The following is a 24,142-nucleotide window of genomic DNA, read 5'->3' as shown; positions in this document are numbered from 1 at the left end:
CAAAAGAGAAGACGACCTATCAGTACTTATATAAAGTCATGTGGTAGGGACAGGACAGGAAGCCCGCCTCATTTTTTCCATGTAAGTGAAGAAGCATTTATCTGTGATGCTTCTGGTGTATGCACTTCAGCATACTGTCAAGTAACCTTTAAAATGCAACAATTCTCTGATTTGTCTACCGTGTTCATAGATCAACAAGGTTAATTTTTCCCCACTAAGATGGCTTTCTAGATTTGCCTCTCTTTCTGGTGGGTAACTACCTTAAACTACAACTCAACCTGAAGGGGGAATTATCTGCATCTGAACACGACAGTGACGAATTCTGTTGTAAAAATGTAAAAAGAAAAAAATATATGCATGTATGTATGTATATATACGCATGTATACACACACACACACACACACATAAAACAAAACACTCAACCTGGACTAATTGTGCAGTGATTTTCCAACTAAGGTGGTCAATCAGAGTGGAATGGTAAAATTCAGTGTATTTTATAAATCTTGGTAAGTTTAATTAAATATAAAAATTAGACTTATGATCTAGAAATCACAGAACACTGTCTTTGCTTTTTTTACTCCTTTAACATAAATATTTAACAATATATAAATTAGCTATTGTATAAATATTTCCCATTTTATTAATAACTAGTACATAATAGTTGAGTTCTGAAGAACAGGAAAGCACTTTTTAATAGGATGGTTTATGAAGCAACCTTTTATTGTTTTTCAAGTAACTTAAACATATGTGCACCCATTTTTATCTTCCTCAGTCTGAGACAGGCAGCCCAGATGCTTTCAAGATTTATTTCCTTTTGTTTATAGAAGAGGAAGCAGACGGTCAATTGTTCGCTCAGTCTCAGAGTGGGTAGCGCTGTTTGGCACACCTCTCCATAAAAACCATGCTGGAATCTGTGCTGGTGACGCCTTTATTATACTGCCGCTTATGGTGCTTGGCGAGGTGGGGTTGGGGGATTGACTGAGTAAAAGCTAAATACTTTTCTCACTACACTGTTTGTAAGTGGTTGCTATAGGGGATGTGAGTTCTTCCTGCAAAACGAGGCGTTGAGAGGACAGGGGAGAGCAGCGATACACTCCTGTCATCCTAGCACTCTGGAGGCAGATGCTACCCAGAGACCCTCTGCACACCCCGTAAAATAAAAACAACATAGAACAACACAAGAGGAAGGAAGACACTTTAGTGCCCTCCCTTTCTATAAACTCTATAGTTTTGATTCCATTACAACAAATAGATACAATTAAGAATTTATAACAAACTTCTGAAAGTGCTACGGCATCTGCTCCCACATAATCTGCTCTGAGTTTTCAGTGTTTCTGACATGTCAGTATGCCATTCTAGATTTACATTCTTTAAAAATTTTTTGCAGTATTTTCTGGTTTTGCTGTCACAAACGTAAACAAAGACAGATTGCTCTTTGTGATCTGAGGCGTGAGTTTGCTGTCATTAAAAACAGGACATGCTTTCAAGGGAAAGGTTTCTGTAGGATAGTGTCACAGTCCATAAGTTCCATTTATTAAAGGGCTCCAAAGAAGACCATTCCAGGACAAAACAGAAACGTCTACATCACTTTGTGGCGGCTGTGAGCTGCACCGCTTTGTGTTGGCTTGCTCTGGCTTGTGATGAGTAGGTCCACGGTATTGGAGAAAATGGGAAAAAGAGAGTGAAGGAGACTATGGACACACCTGCGGCTGTCTTCAGGATAATTTTGGGAGGCTCCGAAGCCATCTTTTGGCAAGGCAAGCCTTGCTTCCTGTTTCTGCCTCAGAGTAGCTGCCTTAGGTAAGGCCACGCTCCTAGAAAATGTATTTCTCATGACTCTGCTTTTCTCTAGAATGGTTCCTCTCTTGTGGTAAAGGAGTCAGGAAGGTCATTGGGTGGACAAAAGAGTAACAGGAAAGAAATCTTTAGTGCACATGTACTATGTGTATCTCTTTGAGGGTGAAAATTTGGGGAATTTGAATGACTCCTTTTTTTTTTTTCTTATTTTCTACAGAGATTTTTTTCCTTTCAATTGTAGACTGCATTCTATTATGGCTCCCTTGGGGATATTAAAGTTGTCATTTAGGAGTAGCGATATTCGGATAAGAGCAGCAGTAGCCCCCATCCCCAGCATCACTTTCCAGCTGGTCTGGCTTGCTTTGCTGAGGGCCCAATGCCTGCAATGGACTTGTGAATTCTCCACATGATTTCCTATCCTTTCTTCTAGGCAGCCATAGTGCCTGGTGAAGCTCACTGATTGCCGGCTACCTAAGAACTACCATGCTGTTCATTTTTAAACTCTCAAGAAAAATCAGCAAGGAAAGACTGCTTTTTTTTTTTTTTTTTAACAGCTTTGCCCCCTTTGCTTTTTCTCTTTCTGGACAGCTTCATCTCTTTTGGAGAATGAGTTCTCTATAATTCCGGGAGCTCTAAACTCTACTCTTGTGCCCGATGTATAACCAAGCGGTAGCTTCTCCAAGTCTCTGTCAAAAACGGCCATCACTTTCCAGAACTAGCCACCGCTAAGTCCTGCCAATTTTCCCTTCTCACTCCTGAGTCAGGCCTCCCACCCAGCTGGGCCGATTCCATCTACAGGAAGAATCTTCTTCATATGACACACAGGGTCTCACCAGTTGTCTTCTACGTGGCACTCGCCACTGACCTCACTTAGACAGCATCAAGGGCAAAACCCAACAAAGCCACGATGTTGCCCTTTTTTTCCCTACTGGAAGTAACTCCATACAAAGTTGCTGTACTCAAGAGAAAGGTTGAGATTTATCCTTCCAATATTCCTGCTTAGGTCTCAGGGTCTCTGCTTAATCAGTTCCGCCACCTCTTGGGTGTGGGCTTACTTTGGTCAAGCAGGCTTTCATGGAACTGGGGGGGGGAGCTTTAGAGTCAAGTTCCCAGGTTCTCACTTACATCTTCCCATCAACCCCCTCTTCCTAGCCTCCCTTGCTTCTGTCTGGCACTGGCTTTCAGGAAATTCAGCAGTCATCATTTTCAAATTTAATCATTTTTAAGATTATTAAATCATGCAAATTGCCTGACGATATTGAACCATATGTACATGTCAAGGCGGGCTATCAGGCTCTTGACTCAGATATGCTTGTGCGCTAGATTGCATAAAGCAGGCATAACCAACTAAGAAGTGAGTTTCATTCGAGGAAGGCCTTCTCCCAGTGTTTCCTTGAGCCATCTCAGAGGCTACATATAATTTCTATCACACATAGGAAATGAAATATAGAAACATAGACGCTTCAGATAAGACCAGATTAATATCAAGTTGTTGCAGAGGTACTTTAAGATGGTAAATGGTGACTTGTAAAAAGTATGATGTTCATTCCTTAAGAAAGAGTAGAGATTACCCAATTTCCTTACCATTAGGGCAGCAGTAATTCAAATCAGAATTTCAAGTTGGAATGGGTAAGAGGTAATTGTTTAGCATATAGCAAGATAACTATTAAATGTTAATGTGCCCATCCTTGAGCCTGAGCCATTCTTCTCCTTTTTTTTTAATGGGTTAAAAATAGTTGAGATCTGAGGTAGCTCTGAGGAAAGGGTAACTTACATGCTAAATGCAGAGTGTCAGACTACCTGGGCTATCTGGGGTTCAACTCTCAGCCTTGGCCCTTCCTTTGTTCTAGTTGGGTAACCTTTGACAAGTGGTTTGGGTTTTAAGTGCCTCAGTGGACTGCTCTCTAACATTCAGAAAGCCAGTTCTACTCATTGCTTGAAAATTCTTATAAGGATTAAAGTGAAAAAGTTTAATAAGCTTCTTGTCATAATGAGCCTGAAATGATCACCCAGTAAATATTTAGTATTTGTAGAGTTGAAGGCCAAGATCATTAGGCCTTGTTCAAAACTAGTAGACATTTTCCACATCACAGATGCTTAGAGAGCTCAGACCCAAAGAATCTCCTTCTCAAACTCATGACTCTTGATTCAAGAAAGCTGGGAATTGAGGGCGTAGCTTAGTGATAAACTTGCTTGCTTTTGTGGGGACTTGGATTTGATCCCTGGTAGTGTTTCCTCCCCACTACTCCAAACATAATCAACCAACCAAGAAAAAAGGCTCTTATATATAAATCAAACATTCTATCAGTAGCAATGGAAAAGCTACTTTTAAAATTCCAGGTTACTGTTCAGATGGAAAGGGTAGACACATGTGAGCTAAAGCGTCTCATGAGAATGTTCACATCAATTCCTTCAACTAGAGTTTGTGAGCATCATGGCAGGTCAGGTGACACTGTCGCTCCATTGCTCACGTGATTGCCATGGCAGGTCATGTGACACTACATCTTCGGTGCCCATGGGAAAGCTGTGAGTAAAGTTTGAGGGCAGCCTCTGCAGAGGGCATGGGACAAACGCACACACCCATTTCTGTCCTTCTCCTTCTCACTTCCATTTGCCCTCTCTCCTGTTTTCTTTTCTACTTGTTGTAAATTTCATTTAATCATGATAATCTGAGAGCTAATTGGATGTTTTTTGGGGGATAGAAGCAGTAACTTTGAAATTACTTTCTGTTCTCTTGAGTGATATTTCTCCAACCTGCCACATGAATGCACTTTGATTTAAAAATTTTAAGCTACCAGGGGCTTTATTTGGATAATACTTTTTTTTTTTTTTGCTCCTGCATCTCAATGTCAAATTGTTTCCTAATAAATTGCTGCGAAGTATTTTCCACTGCAGATAATCGGATAAATGGCATGCGGACTTACATAGAGGTGTGCCCTATACACATAATAGTCATGGCATAACCAGTATGTCAACACATGCTGGGTGTTGCATATACAGTGTTTAGCAAATCAAATTTCTTTCAAGTCATGTTTGTCTGGGACTCTGGGCTAGGGGAAGGCCAGCAAGAATCAGTGCTCATGGACAAATAAAAACAAGGCTGGAATTAAAAATGCACAGACTCAATAGCAACCTGAAGCCGAGGAAGGGCACATGTAGGCAGACACCCAGCAACTAAGCTTTTTCTGCATACTTCACAAAGGGAAGTGAGGGGCAAATGGTTTACATGCACATGTGCCAAGCATGTTGTCGGAAGCACCAGCTTCTGCATTTCCAAGCGCCCCTGTCCTAGGCAATTGCATCTGCTCTTATGGATGATGACTCTAAAACTTTCACTCTCAAGCTTGCTTTGCTCCTGAGCTTCAGAACCATGCACCCTACTTCCTGTTAGATACACCTGAATGTTCCACACACATCGCGAGTGCATCCTAAGTTGAGCCTCACTCTTATTCCCTTTGTGCTAGCAAATCTTTCTTGGTTATGCAGTATCTATCAGCCTTTCGATATAGTACATAAGCAACCCATTTGTATAACGTAAGTTCTCTCATGACAGGGTCCATTGGTTTTTTCCTTGATTCTTGACCAGCGTGTCCTAGAAATGCAGAATACAGTTCCTGGGGTTGGTTGAGAATGAAACAATGCTTGCTGAACAAATGACCTTTTCCTCTCACACCCTCAAGACATGGCCAGTGAGTATTCTGCCTCTGAAAATGCCACCAGGAATGGAGTCTGGGGAAATCACTGTGGAGCTTGGTTTTCCCCCTTCAGTCAGAGCTGCTAATGATAGTCTGAGATGCCTTTGTTATCTGTATCTCCTGTCACCCATAACCCTGATGGCTTCAGTCTATCCTTGGCTGAAGGTCATCTCTTGGCTGAAGGATGAAGGTAGCCACTTGTTGCGATGTTGGTAAGTGCACCTCATTACAGCCAGGTCCTATGAGACACTCAGATTACCACCCAATGATGAAAATACCCTGGGGTCCAGCTTTCTAAAGGATGAATTCAGGATCCTCCTTGCAGTCCCGAAGTGGGATTCAATCCATGTCTTCTTCCTCATTCTCATAACCTCACACCTTGAACTTTGTCTAGTGGTAACACAGAATTGTTTCTGATGCCCTTTGCATCCTTTCTCAGTTCCTGTCAGCGCTGCCCAGTCTAATTTTTCTATAGCCAGTTTGGGTCAATTCCTTGGGAAGCCTTCCCTTCACTTCTAGGGTGACCTAAGTGTCATGTGTGTTCCCATAGCAGCAAACATCTTCTGCTAACACTAAAGTGATATGCACACAGAGGAGAGAAGCTGTAGATAGAATGCGAAATGTTCCCCCACAGCCACTTATATGAATGTTGGCTGGTTCCCCAGAAGGGGGAGGGCCTTGAGGTGGGGCCTTGCTGGAGGAAGTGGGTCACTTGGGAGTGTGCTTTGAAGTATCTTAGCCCAACCCCATTTCCTGTCCAGTCTCTGCTTATTGAATGCAATGGGACTATCAATCTCAGCCTTTGGGCTCTGCCTTTCTAGATAGGATGTGCTACATCCCTTCAAACTGTAAGCCAAAGCTGTCACCAGCACCTTAAGTTTCTCCTTGTCAGGTATTTGGTCACAATGACACAAAGAGAAAAGTAGCTAATAAATTGGGTGTTCACAAAAGTGCTACAGTAAACAGAATTAGCTTCCACAATTCCTACTTTCAGATAAAACAAAACTATAGTCAATTCAGTCTTGAAACTATTCTAGGGGAAAGCTGAAAGCCAGTCCTGGTTTTCCTGCCTGACATAGCAGTGACAATGGTCATGGATACCCATTAACCTTATTCAACTCTGGGAACACTACGGCTGCTCTTATAGCACTAAATGAAGATATCTGATAGACATTAAATGATTACCTTGCTTTATCATTGCCTTAATTTTATTTTGCTAACTGCCAGGGGAAATATGTGAATTAAAACCTTCCAGACTGGCTATGTCTCCTTAGTTTGTGGTCTCTATTTTGTGGCACGATGGTCCAGTCTATCCTCCAGGCAGAACCCACACTTCCTAATTTACTCTTGGACCCTTCTCTCTTGCAAGTGCACACAAAGATAACCTGAGTATATCGCATGAGACACACTTTCTTCTGGGCCCACACAGTTCTCTCATTAATCTTAAAGAAGCTAAGAAAATTCATTACTTATCACATTTTCTTAAAAACATTTCTCTTTATGGAACAATGAGCCAATGCATCTAAAGATGTGTACACAATGAAGCACACACGAAGGGGGTGGGGGTACAACTTCATAGGCTTGTTTGTTTAATATTTAAATAATAAATATTAAACTGAAATGAAATCCTTAAGGCAATTTCACTTTAAGAAATGGACGTATAAGTCTCTTCCTTCAAAAGAAACAGATTGGGACCTAATTTGGCTATCTAAGTTGGTGACCCCTTAGCCCAACATGTCTGCTTACAAAAACATAAATCCAGCTGGCCTTACTTAACAATGAACTCTCCTCCCGGCTCTAGCCTTGTAACTATCTGGTGATTTATGAGAGCTGTGTCTCCTGCACACTGCTCATCCTCTGTGCATCTGCTGAGAAATTAGGTTGTAAACAGTATATAGACCCTAAGGGCTCTGCTCATTGGGGGAATCCCCATGGAAAATACATAGACAAATGGAAGCTGCAGTATTTCACTACTGGAGCAGGACTGAAGGACTAAAAACCCAAAGGAGAATCAGAAGCTTCAATCAGAAGTTAAAATGTTGACACGATTCTAGGGCTAGTTCTGTCTGTGATTTAGATATTGGGGATAGCCATTTTGCCTTGACTGGTCTGTATCACAAAGGGCATCCCCGTGTTTATCCAAACATTCAAATGGTGCCTTTTATACCTTCAGCCTTCCTGGGCTCTAAGAAAGGCTGTCCTGCCCCCAAAGGATTCTTGTTTGTGACATCACTGTTGTCTTAACTCTGTGACACCCAAAGTTGCCTCCGACCAGTATTGCCATAGAGACTTCATTGTAGGCACTCTACACAGTGCAGCTGAACACACAGAATCCAATCCAGGACTTTCCCCGGATCCCTCCCGTGTGCCCGTTGAGAACTGTGAGTCTAGGACCAACCCAAGGGGCATTCACAAGCTGATCTGGAGCTCAGAATGTCGCGTGACATCCTGTTTACTCTGGCGTAATGTCTCCTAGTCATTCTTTGGTCCTGTGACACCCACCCTCCTTTCAGCTTTAATTGGCTCTCCTCTCCTCTGCCCACTGCTGCCTTGAATCCCCTGCTACTGTAGTCTAAGAAGGAGTTTAAGGTTATCAAAGAATCAGACAAACACAAACATTTAAATAAGCAAGTGAATGTACACATACGCATTGCATTACACATAGCTACACACACACATACTAAGGGCACCCTGGTGTTTTGATCACCCGTTTAATAATGCAGTTGTTATGAATAAACTAAAAGAGAGACTAGAATTTTCATGAAAATGTAAAGAAAGGGCTGGAGAGATGGCTCAGAGGTTAAGAGCACTGTCTGCTCTTCTAAAGGCCCTAAATTCAATTCCCAGCAACCACATGGTGGCTCACAACCATCTGTTATGAGATCTGGTGCCCTCTTCTGGTGTGCAGGCGTACATGCAGGCAGAACACTGTATAAATAATAAATAAACAAATACATCTTTAAACAAATGTAAAGAAAAAAATTACAAGAGTTGGGTAGGGTCTGGGTTTGGAGGGAAGGAGAGGTAGGGGGGTAAAACAATAAACAAATACAAAATTTACAAATATAAATACAAAGAGGGCTTCGGCCGTTTGTGTTTTAAATTTACATTTGTTTGATGTAGCTGAAGGTTAAAAGTCAAATTCCTGAATTAATACGGAATAAAGTCTATTAATGAAAGTCTTAGGGCTGGAGGCTTCATTCAGCGGTATGACATTTGCCTAGCAATGCATGACCATCCACAGACCTCAACACACATGCACGCACATACATGTGCACCCATCCCCCCTCCACACACATGCATACACACCCAGAGCTCACTATACCAAAAAAAAAAAAAAAAAAAAAAAAAATCTTAAAAGGCACTTAACTAACTTCATCATCTCCCTAATTGGTTTACTTTTTAATAAACGTAAATGAGGTAACAATATTTGGGTTCCCTCCCAACATTTATTTATACTCTAGTTACAAAAGAATTCTTCGTGTAGTTTCACGAAGACTACTACTTGATACAAATTGAGCAAGAATCCCTAAAGCACTTTCCTTTTTCCCCAGATAACAATCAGGTGTGGGTCGTGACACCAAGCTGGCCCAGGCATGGGTGACAGTGACAGAGGCCGCCATACCACCCTGCTGTCTCTTAGCTTACTGATTAGTGAGCAGAGGGAGGGCAGAGCTTAGGGTCAAAGGTGCCAAGAGTCATTAAGAAGGTGCTAGAAAGGGGCAAGAACACCAGATCGATACCTTTGTGGTTGTGAAGCAGCTATCATTTCCCACTATGTCCTCCTCTATTAATTAATTAATTAGCTAATTAATTAATCTGCTTTATAGCCTGATACTGTTCCCCTTCCTCCTCTCTGTCCAGTCCCACCCATAACCCCCTCCTCCCAGTCCCCTGTCTCCCTCCTCCCAGAGAAGGGGAGTCCTCCAAGGGGTACCAATGTCCTCTGGCACCTCAAGTCACAGCAGGACTAAGAGCATCTTCTCCCACCATGGAGTAACAAGGCAGCCCAGCTAGGGGAAAGGGACCCAGTAGCAGATAACAGAGTCAGAGACAACCCTTGTTCCTATTGTTAGGGGACACATGTGATGACCAAGCTGATCATCTGCTGCGTATGTGTAGAGACCCTAGGTTGAGTCCACACATGGTCTTTGGCTGGTGGTTCAGTCTCTGTGAGCCCCTGTGTGCCCAGGTTAGATTACTCTGTAGATTTTCTTGCGGTATGCTTGACCCCTCTGGCTCCCTCCATCCTTCCTCCCACTCTTCCACAGCACTCCCGAGCTCGGCCCATTGCTTTGGCCTCCGGTCTCTGCATCTGTCTCCATACTTCCGGCAACAGACTCCGGCTTTCCTCACGGCAATGCCCTTTTCCAGCTCTGAGTCTGAGAGCTCAGGTTGTTTGGCTCTGCAACTCCTGTGGTGACTAGAGAGGCAAGATGAGCCACGCTCAAGCCGAAGCAGCTCCATGGAACTTGATAGGGACATCCAGGAACAAATCACCTGTTTTAAACGGGGGCCTGGTACTCCTGCCTCTAGCCCGTGAGAGAATGCGCAGGCGAGAGCCGGAACACAGCCAAGCAGCCTAGGGAGTTCTAACAGCCTGGCTCAAGACTGTGGCTTACACAAAACGAAGTCTGTGTTAGGACTTTTCCAACATGGGGGCCAACGAATTTCCCTGAGCTCCAGCCACTTTGAGATGAATTATCTGTCATTTGTAACAAGAATTTATATGCTGAGAGAGAGAGAAAAAAAAAAAAGACTCACCTCCTATTACTAATTCTACATTGTAGTCAGAGACTATGGGATAATTAGGACTGTGAATGAGGCTGGGTTGGGGCTCGGTGGACAGCACTTGCCTAAATGCCTGAGGTCCTGGGTTCAATCACAGAACTGTATAAAAAATAGTATCAATAAAATAATGCCAAATCAGCCTAGGAGTGAAATAACTTCACATGGCAGAACTAAGAACCCGACTGTGGTCTCTGGCAAAAAGGAAGGCAAACCATGGACGCTGCTTTTTCAAGTCCACAGAGGCACCCTCTCACAGCTCCATGAATTTCCCTGAGGATTAAACCTTACAGGGTCTTCAAGTGGAGATTCCTAGAGACATAAATGCCAACGACAAATAATTCTTCCGGTAAGAGTGAGAACTCACCGCACTTAGACAGCTCTCAATATGAATAAAACCATCTGGCCTGAGTCTGGTGTTAATTAATTGCTTGCCAGTGAGGGCAGAGGAAAGTACAACCATTTCAACTTGAGAAGTGCTTGCTTATCTGGATGGAAGCCAGGGCTAGCCTACACATACACGGTTAACCCCAGCCAAGCGTTTCATTTATAGTATTCACACGGAAACCTTTGGAGGGACTTGGAGCGGGGGGGGGGGGGGGGGGGTGGAGCACGGCTGGAGTTTGAATGGTTGATGTGGAAATATTTTGAACAGCACATAATTTAAATGCGTGCCTACATTTAGTTTTAATTTGCATAGATGCACATATTTCCAGGGAGATATTGAGGAGAGGAAACGGATTCTGTGTTTCTACTGGGGGAAAAAAAACTATTCTAGAACATGGGAATTGAATGAACACTGACATGTAATTTTTCCCCCCACACATCTTAAAGAAAACTGAACTGCAACAAGAGACAACAGTCATGTTTCAGGCCAACTAGCTCTGCTTGAGCCTTCAATGGCCTCCAGGAAATGCTGCTCAGTGGGGAAAAAAATCTCTGGTAGCTTTTAAGATAAGGTGCCATTACATTACAGATAGATTACATCAAAAACATTCTGCAAGATTTTCCCAGTTAACACTGCCATGTGGGCTGTGCAAGCAAAGGACATTCGAAGAGGAATGCGTAAAGGGAACACCCACATGAGCATTTACCTTCCACGGCTCTCTTGAAGAAGACTTTGCAGCTGCCGCAGGTCACTACCCCGTAATGACATCCAGAAGCCTCGTCTCCACACACCAGGCAGATCTTGGAAGGTCTCGAGGATCCAGTAGAAACACTTCGTAAAGTCGAGCTGGGGAGAGAAATCAAGTTCTCAGTAACGTCGTGGCAATGCGCCCCCTCCTGCCCTGCACAGTTGCATTCCAAACCTCCGACAATCTTGGCCCCTTGTGTAGACTCAGTTTGCCGTAGTCATATGCTGAATGACTAAAAAAAAAAAAAATGAAGGTAAAGCCATGTCAACCAGCAGGGTGAGGCTGTCAGGAATGGTTGGCGTACAAGGCACTTGCTGAACGTTCACGAGGCCTGGGGCTCAGATCCCCAGAACTCACACAAATGCAGAGCCCGCCTGTAATCCTAGACTCAAAGGCAGAGGAAGCTTTGGGTTCAGTGATAGACCCCGCCAAGGCAAGCAAACACACACACACACACACACACACACACACACACACACACACGCGCGCGCGCGCGCGGCGCACTGGAGAGTGATGGAGGAAGACAGTTGACACCAACCTATGGCCTCCACATGAGTGCGTGCACATACACTCCTACCTACACACATATAGGTATGAATACACATGTGCACATAAGAAAAGAAGGGTGTATAGTTAAAATGAAAAGCAAAAACTCACATATGAACACATTCCTTTTTTTTTTTTTTTTTTTTGTCTATGAGACTATTTCAGAAGCTATATCCATGAAGTTTCACCAACATGACCTCCCATGCATAGGTGAAACAAGGACACCACCAACAGACCAATGCCAAAGTGGATGGGGTAAAGATGACCCAGCCTCAAACCTACACAAGGAACTACGGGTAAGTAAGGAACGCTGATCGCAGGAAAAAAAGCGCTTTCCCCAGGGAAGAACACACCAGTGGAGGGCAGGGATGTGGGAGTCGGGAGAACATTTACGCAAACACGGAAGCTGAGTTGAATAGTGAAGCATGCTAACAAAACGGGGGGGGGGGAGGTGGTCACGGGGGGGGGGGGAAGGGAAGCAGAATGCGCAGTTGCTAAGAAGACTGCACTGGACATGCTCAGAAGACTGGGTAGGGCCGCTACCTCCTCAGCGCTCACCCGAACTGTACAGACTTGTGACTCACTCAGTGTGACACAGCAGGCACGCAACTAAAAAAAAAAAAAAGTACTCAAAGTAAACACACTAAAAGGCCACAAGGCTCATGTCATTGTCACGGTTCTTTGCTTCTCAAATTTGCTAAGGCCTGGTAAAATCACGTTAAAGTACATTTGTCTGAAACCACTTTTCAATGTATGAACAACCCTCTCGCCAAAAACAGCTCAAGGAACGATCAGCTGCTCGGTCCACCATAGCATGACTGCCTTGATAGAAAACTTCTTAAATCAAGGACTGAAACAGAGTTCTCCAAAGCCATTTCTCCTCCTGAGAAAAGTGCTCTTTATTACTTTTATTAGTGCCCTCTGACTCCTTTATGGCATTCAAAACATTCCATTTGAGCACCAGCAGCTTTGCAACAGGTTGGCTGGGAAAACTCTATCCGTGCTTTGCCTGACACACAGGACACTTCAGAGAAGAGCCGCAACCATAAATATTTAGATTATAATGTAAAATAATCATTAAAATGCAGTTGCCTTCTCACAATGACAAGCATGTGCAGGTTTTGTCCGGTTTGCTTTTGTGGCGCTGGAGATGGGCTCGGCTTTGCATGTCTAAGGCAAGGGCCGGACCACTGAGGCCCTATGTGAGGTTTTAGTCAACATCTTTGTGTGTCTCGGTCCTTTACTGGTCTCTTAGCTTCAGTCTTCTCGGAACTCTTCTCTGCCCCGGACAAACTTCTTCCTGCTGTGAACTCATCTAGTTCAGTGTCTTGAGGTTTCCAACTGCCCCCCTTCAGAACTTTGGGGTACTCCTTGCACCTCCACCAGGGTGGCTAACTAGACCTCTGGCTCAGTATGTCCTGACTCTCCTGGTTTCTCTTTGCTCCCTAGCTTGCTTGTCTCACACACCACTACGTCTGTTAATGAAAACAACTAGGGGTTAAATCATTTCTCCTGCCCCTAAATTCACAGGTTGAAATCGTGGTCCCCAGGCCTTCAGAATGTGACCTTGATGGGGACAGGGCTGCCAGTATGTTTATTGGTTTTGAGGAAGACATTGGAGCTGGGTGAGCCCTTACTTACTTCAGTGACCGGCATCTTTGCCAGAAGGGGAAATTTGGCCTCAGATACCAACAGAGTAAAAGCCATGCTCACATACTTAGAAGATGGAGACTAGTATGTGTTTAGAGGCCAGATTGCCAGCAGATCAGATCATCATTAAGGTAAGAGGCATAGGGCATATTCTTCCATCAAGGGACCTCCAAGCCAACGAAGCTGATTTTGGTCTTGGATTTACAGCTCTCTAAGCTGAGGCAGCAAGTGTCTCCAGCTCGAGCCATCTAGTGTGTCGTGGTTTGAATAGCCCTGCAAACCAAGGCCTTTATTTCTAGCTGCTCGGGGCGAGTGAGGGTGGTGTTGTTGGGGGACCTGGCCTTATTCTCAGTCTTCCTTGCTCACACACACATACAATACATGCAAGCCGCTAGGTTCTGCTCAGCACACACCCAGGTTCAGATCATGCCTACAAGCACCAAGGCTAGCCCAAGCTGCCAGAGGTAGGACTTCTGTGGAACCCGATAGAAGCTTCTTAGCTAACCTTTGTGTTCACTTCTCTTCTTCCTCCACTCTCTGTTCATCTACCCTTTGCCTGGAGAACATTCCAAAACTTCCCCTCACTGGGAGGCAAGGACATGACTGCTTTCCTATCCCATGCTCCTTCCATGTGAGCAACACTGAGCTCCTTGCTGGCCTCCGCTCTCCCCTCACCCCTCTCCCATGCTTCCTCCCTGCTGCCCTCAGATATAGCATCATGTCCCTTCTTCTGAGCCTCTGACTAGATAGATATCGAAGGATGCTGCTGTGGTTTGTCATCTGTTTCCTGCGCACTCCCTTTATTGTCTGTGTCATCTATAAAAAAACCGCAAGAATAGTATATGGCCAGATTCCTTTGTGGATTTCATCTGTCTGCCCCCTTCGCAGACACGGAGCTCAATGCACAACAGGCCTCGGAGATACTGGGGGACTTGAACAGTCTCCAAAGGCTGGGTGGCACTCTTGTCAACTGTAGGGCCCAGTGAGAGTCAGTTAGGTTTTTGCAGGATGCCCTTGAAGGGGGGAATCTCAATTCTCCCTCTTTCCATTTCTGCTTCCAGGCCACCAAGAGGTGAACGACTCTCCTCCACTATGCCAGCTTATGTGATGTACTACGGGCCCCAAATGACACAGCCAAGTGAAAGTGGACTGCGACCTCTCAAACTATAGGCTTAAACTCATTATGTCATTCTCTTATTAATTTGGTATTTTGTTATAGGCTTAGAAAGCTGCGTTATACAACGTCAAATCAACACCTGATACCAAGTTGCCAAGTGACATTCTCACCAGAGCTACCATGGAGGCCACTCTGTCATCAGTTCTGACAGGCACTGCTGGTGCCTTTGTGAAAGACAATGAGGTAGCACCTGCCCATCAGAAGGGAAGCAATGTGACAAGCCAGCGAAGCCCTGCATAGACTGGCTGTAGGCCACAGCTGTCTGTTTGCTATATCCGAAAATCAAAGTCAACATCACGTCTCCCTCTCCCATGCTCACTTACATCTTCCCAAACAGAATCGCAGCCTTGCTCCTGGCTGTCTCGGGGGTTCTCTGGCACTGGGCTGAGCCTTCTCATGAGGCATCTAATGTGTCACGGGCTCTTTCTCATCCTGATCATCCACTTGACAGTTCTCCCCGCGTCTCTCTCATCTCACTTCCACCCTCCATCTCTTGAGGGTCCCACGCGAGAACGTGTCTCCAAAGAGCTCGCACCTGATGTCTAAGTCTCTGGAAGCAGTTCTGCCCCTGTGTACTTCCTTCTGCTCTCATGCCTTCCCTCCCCTCCTCCCATAACACCCTGCTTTGACTTCCTGAGCACGGGGTTCAGAACCCGGCTGCTTTCCTTTTCCACATTTGGGGATGCTGGAAGGGAGCGTGTTGGAAGTACCCAGGCTCGAATCTTGTTACTTTGGCCACTTTATCTTCAGTGGACAGTAATAATCTTACATTCTTCCCACACGACCTGCAGCGTCACCACTGTCTTTTGACCTTTTGCACTGTCATGTCTCTTCTATGGCCTCTTTTGCTTTGGGGACATCATTAAGTAAGATAAGGTATGTCTGACCATGAGCACTGTGATATACAATTATAGTAGATCTGTTAACTGTGCTGGCTACTGAGTGACCAAGGAGGGCTCAGCATACAGGGTGGAAGTACTGGACAGAAGAACCATTTATGTCCCATGTTGGATGGAGGAAAACAGCCTGAAATTCCCTCGTGGTACTCTGAATAGTTGTTAATTAAAAACCTATGCATTTTTTTTTTCGTTTTGAAACTTTCCATTTAATATATTCAGACTATGGGTAACACAACCACACAGCAAACAAAATCAGGAATGCCTAGCGCTATTGCTTTCTTCCTCCACCAAACTGGGTGGCTACCAAATACCACTAATTTCAGCCGTGCACACACCCTCCTCTTCTGTGCACTCCTCTGATGTCCTAGCTCATGCCATTGGCAGTTCCTGGTGGCTCTATCTCTGTCTCTGGCCTTCTTCTCACTGTAGTACTCCCGTGTTGAGAGATGTCACATTGCCTTCACTGCAGCTGCCACAAATTAAAAGTGTGGCAGGACGTGTAAGTGCTTCCTATGACTAACTGTCTCCTGACTGTCTCTCTGTAACAGCCGGTCCTCTGCTCACACAGGTAGGCTGCATGACCATTTATACACCTGGGCATTTTCTTCTCTCTTCCCGTTCTTTAAAGCCCTTCACATTTTCACAGGGCCTGTCCTCCCGGCTGTCGTCTCCTTTTTCTCTTAACTTGTTGGCAGCATGGGAACACCTCTCCTTCAGCCGCCACCACATTGTCCTTGTATTAGTGACCTGAGCACTTACCCTAATCCCTCTAGGGGAAAAGACCTTATCTACTGATCTCTGTGTTTTGTAGCCACTGACCTGGGTTGGCATTGTTTACTGAATGAGTAAAATCACACTCCTAATCTCGTTACAAAGAACATAAATCCACAGAGGGCAATTTTACAGAAGGTAAATTAATGAGGCCAAGGTTATATAGGTTCAATTCTCATGCTGTTGAATTAGCTTTAGAGAGAGAGAGAGAGAGAGAGAGAGAGAGAGAGAGAGAGAGAGAGAGAGAGAGAGAGAGAGAGAAAGAGAGAGAGAGAGAAATAATGTGCTTATCCAAACCCAAACAAAGTAAAACAAACAAACAAACAAACAAACAAAACAAGACCAGGACAGGGAGTCAGAATAGGCCCCAAAGCAGTACATTCTCATTACTTAGGGAGAATACTTGGGAGTGCTTTGTAGTGTGTCATCTTTTATGGAGTTATCTTAAGTGAGTCATAATTTTTTGGGGAACAATTCTTCCCCCCAAGCCACAATTCATAATGTGTAGGAATCAGGGATTGAAGAGCAAAGGCCCAACTTAGAAGCCGAACTGTGCGCAGCAGATCACAGCTGCTTACCTGATAATGGAACATTCAAGAGCACAAATGATTTGGAAGTAAAAGTTAAAACAGTGACGATTAATTAGACACCAATAGTTAAGTAGTTAGTTGATAGCTTGGTTGGGCAAGAAAAATGAGGTCCAGACAAAAAAACAAATGGACAATCTCTCTCTCTCTCTCTCTCTCTCTCTCTCTCTCTCTCTCTCTCTCTCTCTCACACACACACACACACACACACACATGCACACATACAAACATACTCTAAGAAGAAGCATGGAGAATGGTTCAAATCACAGAGCTCTTCCAATACAAGATGAAGTAGTTAAAATCTTGGCAGGCATTTGGTAGTTGACTAAAAACGTGTCATGGACCATGAAGGGACACCAGTGCAAGGATGTAGCATGTAACAGCAGATGTGCAGTGATGGAGAACGGTCTGCAATATGTAGATTATAAGCAATGAAAGAAGAAAAGCCCAGTGAGCACAAAGGACTGAGGGCCATGGGACAAGAAGTGTGAGAAGGACATTCTGCAGGGCACAGCTGACATGAGCAGGAGCTCTGGGTTTGATTCTCAGTGCAGCTAAAGAACCAGCCTAGCCAGAGAGAGTCACGATAAGGGCATCTTAGTTTCATTTCCGGGTGCTCTGGTAAAAGAAGGTCTATCTGACTCACAGACCCAGGTGTCCGCCCATCACTGCTGGGAACCTGAAGCAGGTCACGGCACATTCACACTCAGGAGTAGAGAGCAACGAATCGGCGCGTGCTTGCCTGTGCTCAGCTTGCATGCTCCTTGTCAGTCAGCCCGAGGCTCAGCCTATGAGCCGGTGCCACCTACATCCAGGGTGGTCTCCCTCTCTCTTAACATCATTAAGATAATGCCCCACGGATATTTTCAGAGGTCTTTCTCTGAGTTGACTCTAGGCTGAATTAAACTGGCAATTAGGATTCATCATCACAAAATATAAGTTTCAAGATTCAAGAGGAAAATGCTCAGAAGGAAACAAACAAACAAACAAACAAACGGACAGACAAACCCAGAATTTCCAATTAGGTAGGGAAAGAAACTCAAGGACCAATCCTAACAAAGAAAATTCAGAGGTAGAGACAAGGAGGCTCATGAGTTCAAAGACACTTTCAGCTAAATAGCGTGTCTGTATACCCTGGGTGGGCTACATGATCCCTGGTCTCAAAATTCCAAGAGACAAGAAGAGAAAAGAAGGAAGAAAAGAAATAAGAGTGAGGAAGAAGGGAGGGAAAGGAAAAGAAGGTGGGAGAAAAGATGGAAGGACGAAGACAGTCAGAAGTCAAGATAGCACCATCTTGGAATGGAAGCGATTGGTAGATGGACAGACAACACAATAGACCCTCCACTGGGGAGCAGCTATTGCTGATATGGCTGCCATTAGCAATTTTTACGTGTATATAGGCATCAAGTGAATATCAGCTGTATTGAATAAAGGATATTATTATATATTTTTTTCTACTAAGACATTTCCATGGGCAATAAAATTAGATTTATGGAATTAAATACATAGCCATATGTGGAATCTCTAAGAATGTCTTATATCAAACTATGTCCAAAATGAGACTGAGTATACATATGACAGGCAGAGCTTTCTAATACAACAATTAAATACAGGTATGAAAACTGACAGATGCTGCTTGCCTTTGAAGTCACTGGCATCTGCCCATTTCTATACAGGGCAATTTTTAGAATCCCCTGTGGGAACCACAGACTCATCCCCACCTCTGTGGTCAGACCTTTATTACAGAGAATGTCTTAGAAAAACTACAACTGGGCACTTGCTTGACTATTTCTGTTTCTTGAGACAGGCTTCATTGTGTAGCTTTGGCTGGCTTGGAACTTGTTACACAGACCAGGATGGCCCTGAATGCACAAAGATCCACCTGCCTTTCTCTCCTTACTGCTTGAGTATTTTAAAATGGCCTGTCTTTCTTTTTACTTAATTGGGTTATTCAGATTACATCTCAGTTGTTATCCCCTTACTTGTATCCTCCTGTTCTTCCCTCCCTCCCTCTTTTACCATATTCCCCTCCCCTGGGTCTGTGACAGAAGGGGACCTTTTCTCCCACCATAAGGCCACAGCCTATCAAGTCGCATCTTGGTAGCCTGCTCATCCTTTCTCTGAGTGCCACCAGGCCTCTCCACCATGAAGAAGTGATCAAATATGGAGCACCAGAATTCATGTCAGAGTCAGTCCCTGTTCTCCACTCAACTCTGGAGAATAACCTGTCCATTGGCTAGATCTGAGTAGGGGGTCAATATTTACTGCATGTATTGTCCTTTGTTGGTGCAGTAGTTTGAGCAGAACCCTCTGAGTCCAGATCCGCCCATCATGATGTTCTTCTTGTAGGTTTCTAGGACCCTCTAGATCCTTCTATCTCCCCATTCTCCAATACTTCTCTCACCTAGAGTCCCAATAGGAGGTCCCACATCTATCCCAATCCCCTTATAAGTGAAGACTTTCATGAGACATCCCTTTTGGGCTAGTGTTCAATTATAAGTGAGTATATACCATGTGAGTCTTTCTGGGTCTGGGTTAATTCACTCAGTATGATCATTTCTAGTTCTATCCATTTGCCTGAAAATTTCAGGATTTCTTTGTTTTTAATAGCTGAGAAGTATTCATAGTGTAAATGTGCCACAGTTTCTTTATCCATTCTTCTACTGAGGGACATTTAGGTTGTTTCCAGGTTCTGGCTATTACGAATAAGGCTGCTATGAACATGGTTGAGCATATGTCCTTGTTGTGTGGTGGAGCATTTTCTGGGTATATTCTAAGGAGTGGAATAGCTGGGTCTTGAGGAAGGCCTATTCCCAGTTTTCTGAGAAAGCACCAGATTGATTTCCAAAGTGGTTGTTTGCATTCCCACCAGCAATGAAGGAGTGTTCCCCTCACCAGCATGTGCTGTCACTTGAGCTTTTTTTTTTTGTCTTAGCCATTCTGATGGATTTAAGATGGAATCTAAGATTCATTTTGATTTGCATTTCTCTGATGACTAAGGACGTTGAACATTTGTTAAGTGTTTCTCAGCCATTCAATACTCCTCTGTTGAGAACTTTCTGTTTAATTCTGAGCCTCATTTCTTAATTGGGTTATTTGGTTTGGTGGTGTTTAATTTCTTGATCTCTTCATATATTTTGGATATTAGACCTTCGTCAGATGTAGGGCTGGTAAAGATCTTTTCCCAGTCTGTAGGCTGTCGCTTTGTTCTGTTGACAATCTCTGCTGCCTTAAAGAAGCTTCTCAGCCTCATGAGGTCCCATTTTTTAATTGTTGACCTTAAGGAGTTCTGTCCAGGAAGTTGTCTCCTGTGCCAATGAGTTCCAGGCTCTTCCCTTCTTTTTCTTCTACTAGATTTAGTGTCTCTGGTTTTATGTTGAGGGTCTTTAATCTACTTGGACTTGAGTTTTGTGCATGGTAATAAATATGGTTCTACTTGTATTTTTCTACATGTAGACATCCAGTTAGACCAGCACCATTTGTTGAAGATGCTATCCTTTTTCCATTGAGTAGATTTGGCTGCTTTGTCAAAAATCAAGTGTCCACAGGTGTGTAAATTCATTTTTGGGTCTTCAATTCAATTCCATTGATCAACCAGCCTATTGCTGTGCCAGTACCATGCCACTTTAATTACTGTTGCTTGACAGTACAGCTTGAGATCAGGGATGGAGATTCTCTGGAGGATCTTTTATTGTACAGGATTCTTTTAGCTATTCTGGGTTTTTTGTTTTTCCATATGAATTTGAGAATTGATCTTTCAATGTCTTTAAAAATGTGTAGCTATTTTGATAGAGATTGCATTGAATCTGTAAATTGTTTTTGGTAAGATGGCCATTTTTACTGTTAATTCTCCAGATCCACAAACAAGGGAGATCTTTCCATCTTCTGATGTCATCTTCAATCTCTTTCTTCAGAGATTTAAAGTTTTTTTTTCAAACAAGTCCTTCACTTGCTTGGTTAGAGTTACTTCTAGATATTTTATATTGCTTGTGGCTATAGTGAAGGGCATAGTTTCCCTAATTTCTTCCTTTGCATGATTGTAATTTGTGTATAGGAAGGTTACTGACTTTTTTGAGTTAATTTTGTATCTAGTCATTTTGCTGAAGGTGTTTATCAGCTGTAGGAGTTCTCTGGTGGAATTTTGGGAGTCACTTATGTACATTATCACATTATCTGTAAATAGGGATAATTTGTCTTCCTTCTTTCCCATTTGGATTCCCCTGATCTCCTTTTGTTGTTTTATTGCTCTAGCTAGGACTTCAAGAACTATATTGAAGAGATATGGAGATAGTGGGCAGCCTTGGCTGGTCCTTGATTTTAGAGGAATTTCTCTGAGTATGTCTCCATTTAATTAGATGTTGGCTATTGGCTTGCTGTATATAGCTTTTATTATATTTAGATATGTGCCTTGTATCCCTGATCTCTCCAAAACTTTAAACATGAATGGGTATTGGATTTTGTCAAATGCCTTTTCTGCATCTAAGGAGTGATCATGTGGTTTTTTTCTTTCAGTTTGTTTATATGGTCGGTTTCCAAATTTTTCCTTATTCAATAATACCTCGTTTTTATTCAGAAGTTCAGTGTTGAAGAATGAAACCATGAATATTAGTACTCCTAGGAATTTTAAATTTTATATTAAGATGTTTTCCTCAGGTAATCCTCTTTTGTCTTAGGCATAATTGTGTAATTATGAAATAACATAAGGGATTTCACATCAGTTGAATACTCCGAAGCAATGTCTCAATAAAATTATAAGGATTGCACTAGAAAGAAAACATCCCCCTTTCACGCATTAGCTTGTAATAGATAAAGCATATGTCCCATTCCAAAACACAATAGTGGGATTTCCTAGTCACTGAAGGTTGTTTGTGGCAATCTATATTGTAGCCATGTGTAAAATGGAGCATTGCTACCCCGTTCTGCTTCAGGGCAAGGTGACTTGTCATTGGCTTGTACTGATGGGCATCACCAAAAAGAATGGTTTTGTCATTGCTGTACCATCTTTTTCAGGGGACAGACTGGCTTAGTGGGGAACTCTGAAGACTGTGTATCTTCAGACACACACACACACACACACACACACACACACACACACACACACACACACAAAGAGAGAGAGAGGAGGGGAAGAATGACCACACATACACCAGACACACAAATATCTCCTGACATGTGGTTTGTAATTTTAATTAGCTACCCCTCGCAGAGGCTTAAGCAGAAATACCAAGGCAACAGGACTTGGCAACTCAAGGGGCTGCTGAGTCTGCAAAGAAACTCAGCGCCACAATCGGAACCCATCCCCAGGACTCAGGAAGATGAACCGGCGTGCTCTTCTAGTGTTCACTGGACTCCTTAGCTTCCACAGGAAGCTGCTTTTGAATTTGCCCTTTGAAGCTGAGTTTGTAGGGTCACATAATGTGAAGTGGGTCTTTCCCTACTGTCCCCCACCCGCAAAGTCCAGAATTCCTGTGGCCCATTGAACATATTTCTGACTTCTGGTATTAGCGACACAACCATGATCTCCTGGGAGAACATCTCTGATGTCATATGTGGTCGATGGGCATGGTGGCCACAGGCCACGGTGAGCACCACACCAAAGTGTCGCTCCCTGTGCACGCATGAGGTGGAACTTCTCTTTTAACAAGGTTCTCCCTCAAATTTTGGCTTCTTTTGAACTTTCTTATGACGTTACTATTACTTTTATGTGAGTTGTTATTTTTTAATGATGGATTTCGTGTTTCTGTTTTTAAGTGAAAATAGTAGCTTAAAATGATTTTAATAAGTGGAACAGTGCACTCATTTCCTTACTTGGCAACAATGAAGCTGTAAACACATCCTGGATATTTTCTGTGTCTTTGTTTTCCTCAGGGTTTGAAGTTAGGGGCTGTTTCTTTGATTTGTTCTTTCCAAAAATATTTGGAGCCTAAGGTTTCATAAAAGCCATTCTTTGGCTTCTAGAAGGATTTGCTCACACGGAATCTAACAGAACCACTGGGCAGTGCTGCCTCATGGGGCCAATACCCTGATACAGAAAATGTGTGTTCATGTCCTTGGCAACATCTTTTTACACATCTTTCACTCATCTGCTATTTTTCATCTCTGGCCCCCATATATACCTTAGTTTAAGGGAAAAACAAACAAATAAGCAACCCCCCAAAAGTACCACCATTACCATAGGTGTGAGAATACCAGTCTATAGATTCTCAAGTTTTATGACCTTGTGTTTAATTAAATGTAAAGAACCATATGGACAGTTTCTAGTAGTTGATGTGGCGGAGGGAGGGGAGATGGGGCTTGTCTTTCCCCAGCTAGCTCGCTTGCTACCCAAGCATCCCCCCGTGCCGGCTTCAGGCATCGAGCAGGTGCCGAGACAACGGCTTCAATCCTCTTTTCATTTATTCATTGCAGTTCCTAAGCACGTGGCACACATCAGGCACCGTGTGGGCCTGAGACGGAAGTCTGCCGATAACGTCCACTAGCACACTGGTACATGAAAAGCTCCTGTAGTACTGGAGAACTGGGGGGGGGGGGGGGCGGGGAGGAAGGGGACAAAGCAAACCCCACACGCAAGTGGTCAATACTGGTTGGATATCTCTTATCTGTAGGAACCAAAAACGTTTAGGGTTTAGGGCTTTTTAAATTTGGGAACATTTGCATATGCATAATGAGGCATCTCATGGTCAGGATCCAAGCTTAAATATGAAATTCATCTATGTTTCATGTGTTCCTTATACATATAGTCTGAGTGTAATTTTATACAGTATTTTAAATAATTTTGTGCATAGAGCAACGCTGAATGCTGTGAATTTTCCCCCTCGGGGCATGTGTTGGCACCCGGAATGTTTCAGGCTTCCAGTTTTAGTGTAAGAATTTTTTGAGTTGAAGACGTTCGACCTGCATATACAGTAAGTGTTACAATGTTTTTATGTGCCTTTCCTCACAGTTACAGACATACATCAAACCTGTTTAAAATAGCCTTTCCTCTAAGCAAGAGAAACCAAAATAAAAGTTCTAAATTCAGATCACTCTCAATGAGACTTTCATTTCTTGTAAGTGAGGTAAGAAGAAGGAAAAATGAGGGAAAATGTTCCTAAG

General features: G+C 43.4%; 1 protein-coding gene across 2 annotated transcripts in view; it reads right to left on the bottom strand.

Annotated features, from left to right (window-relative positions):
• Nr3c2 (nuclear receptor subfamily 3 group C member 2) overlaps window positions 1-24,142 on the bottom strand; it is a 337,342-nt gene that overhangs the window by 139,896 nt on the left and 173,304 nt on the right. The window contains exon 3 of one of the 2 annotated variants that reach the window (XM_051168905.1): window positions 11,364-11,515. In XM_051168905.1, the coding sequence (XP_051024862.1) occupies window positions 11,364-11,515 (152 nt within the window). The remainder of the gene's footprint in view (window positions 1-11,363; window positions 11,516-24,142) is intronic. The other variant, XM_051168906.1, reaches the window with a different exon arrangement.

This window comes from Acomys russatus, chromosome 26 (genome assembly GCF_903995435.1).
Source record: "Acomys russatus chromosome 26, mAcoRus1.1, whole genome shotgun sequence".
NCBI classification, from domain to species: domain Eukaryota; kingdom Metazoa; phylum Chordata; class Mammalia; order Rodentia; family Muridae; genus Acomys; species Acomys russatus.
The sequence above is the reverse complement of the archived record's forward strand: the minus strand, read 5'-3'. Positions and strand labels throughout refer to the sequence as shown.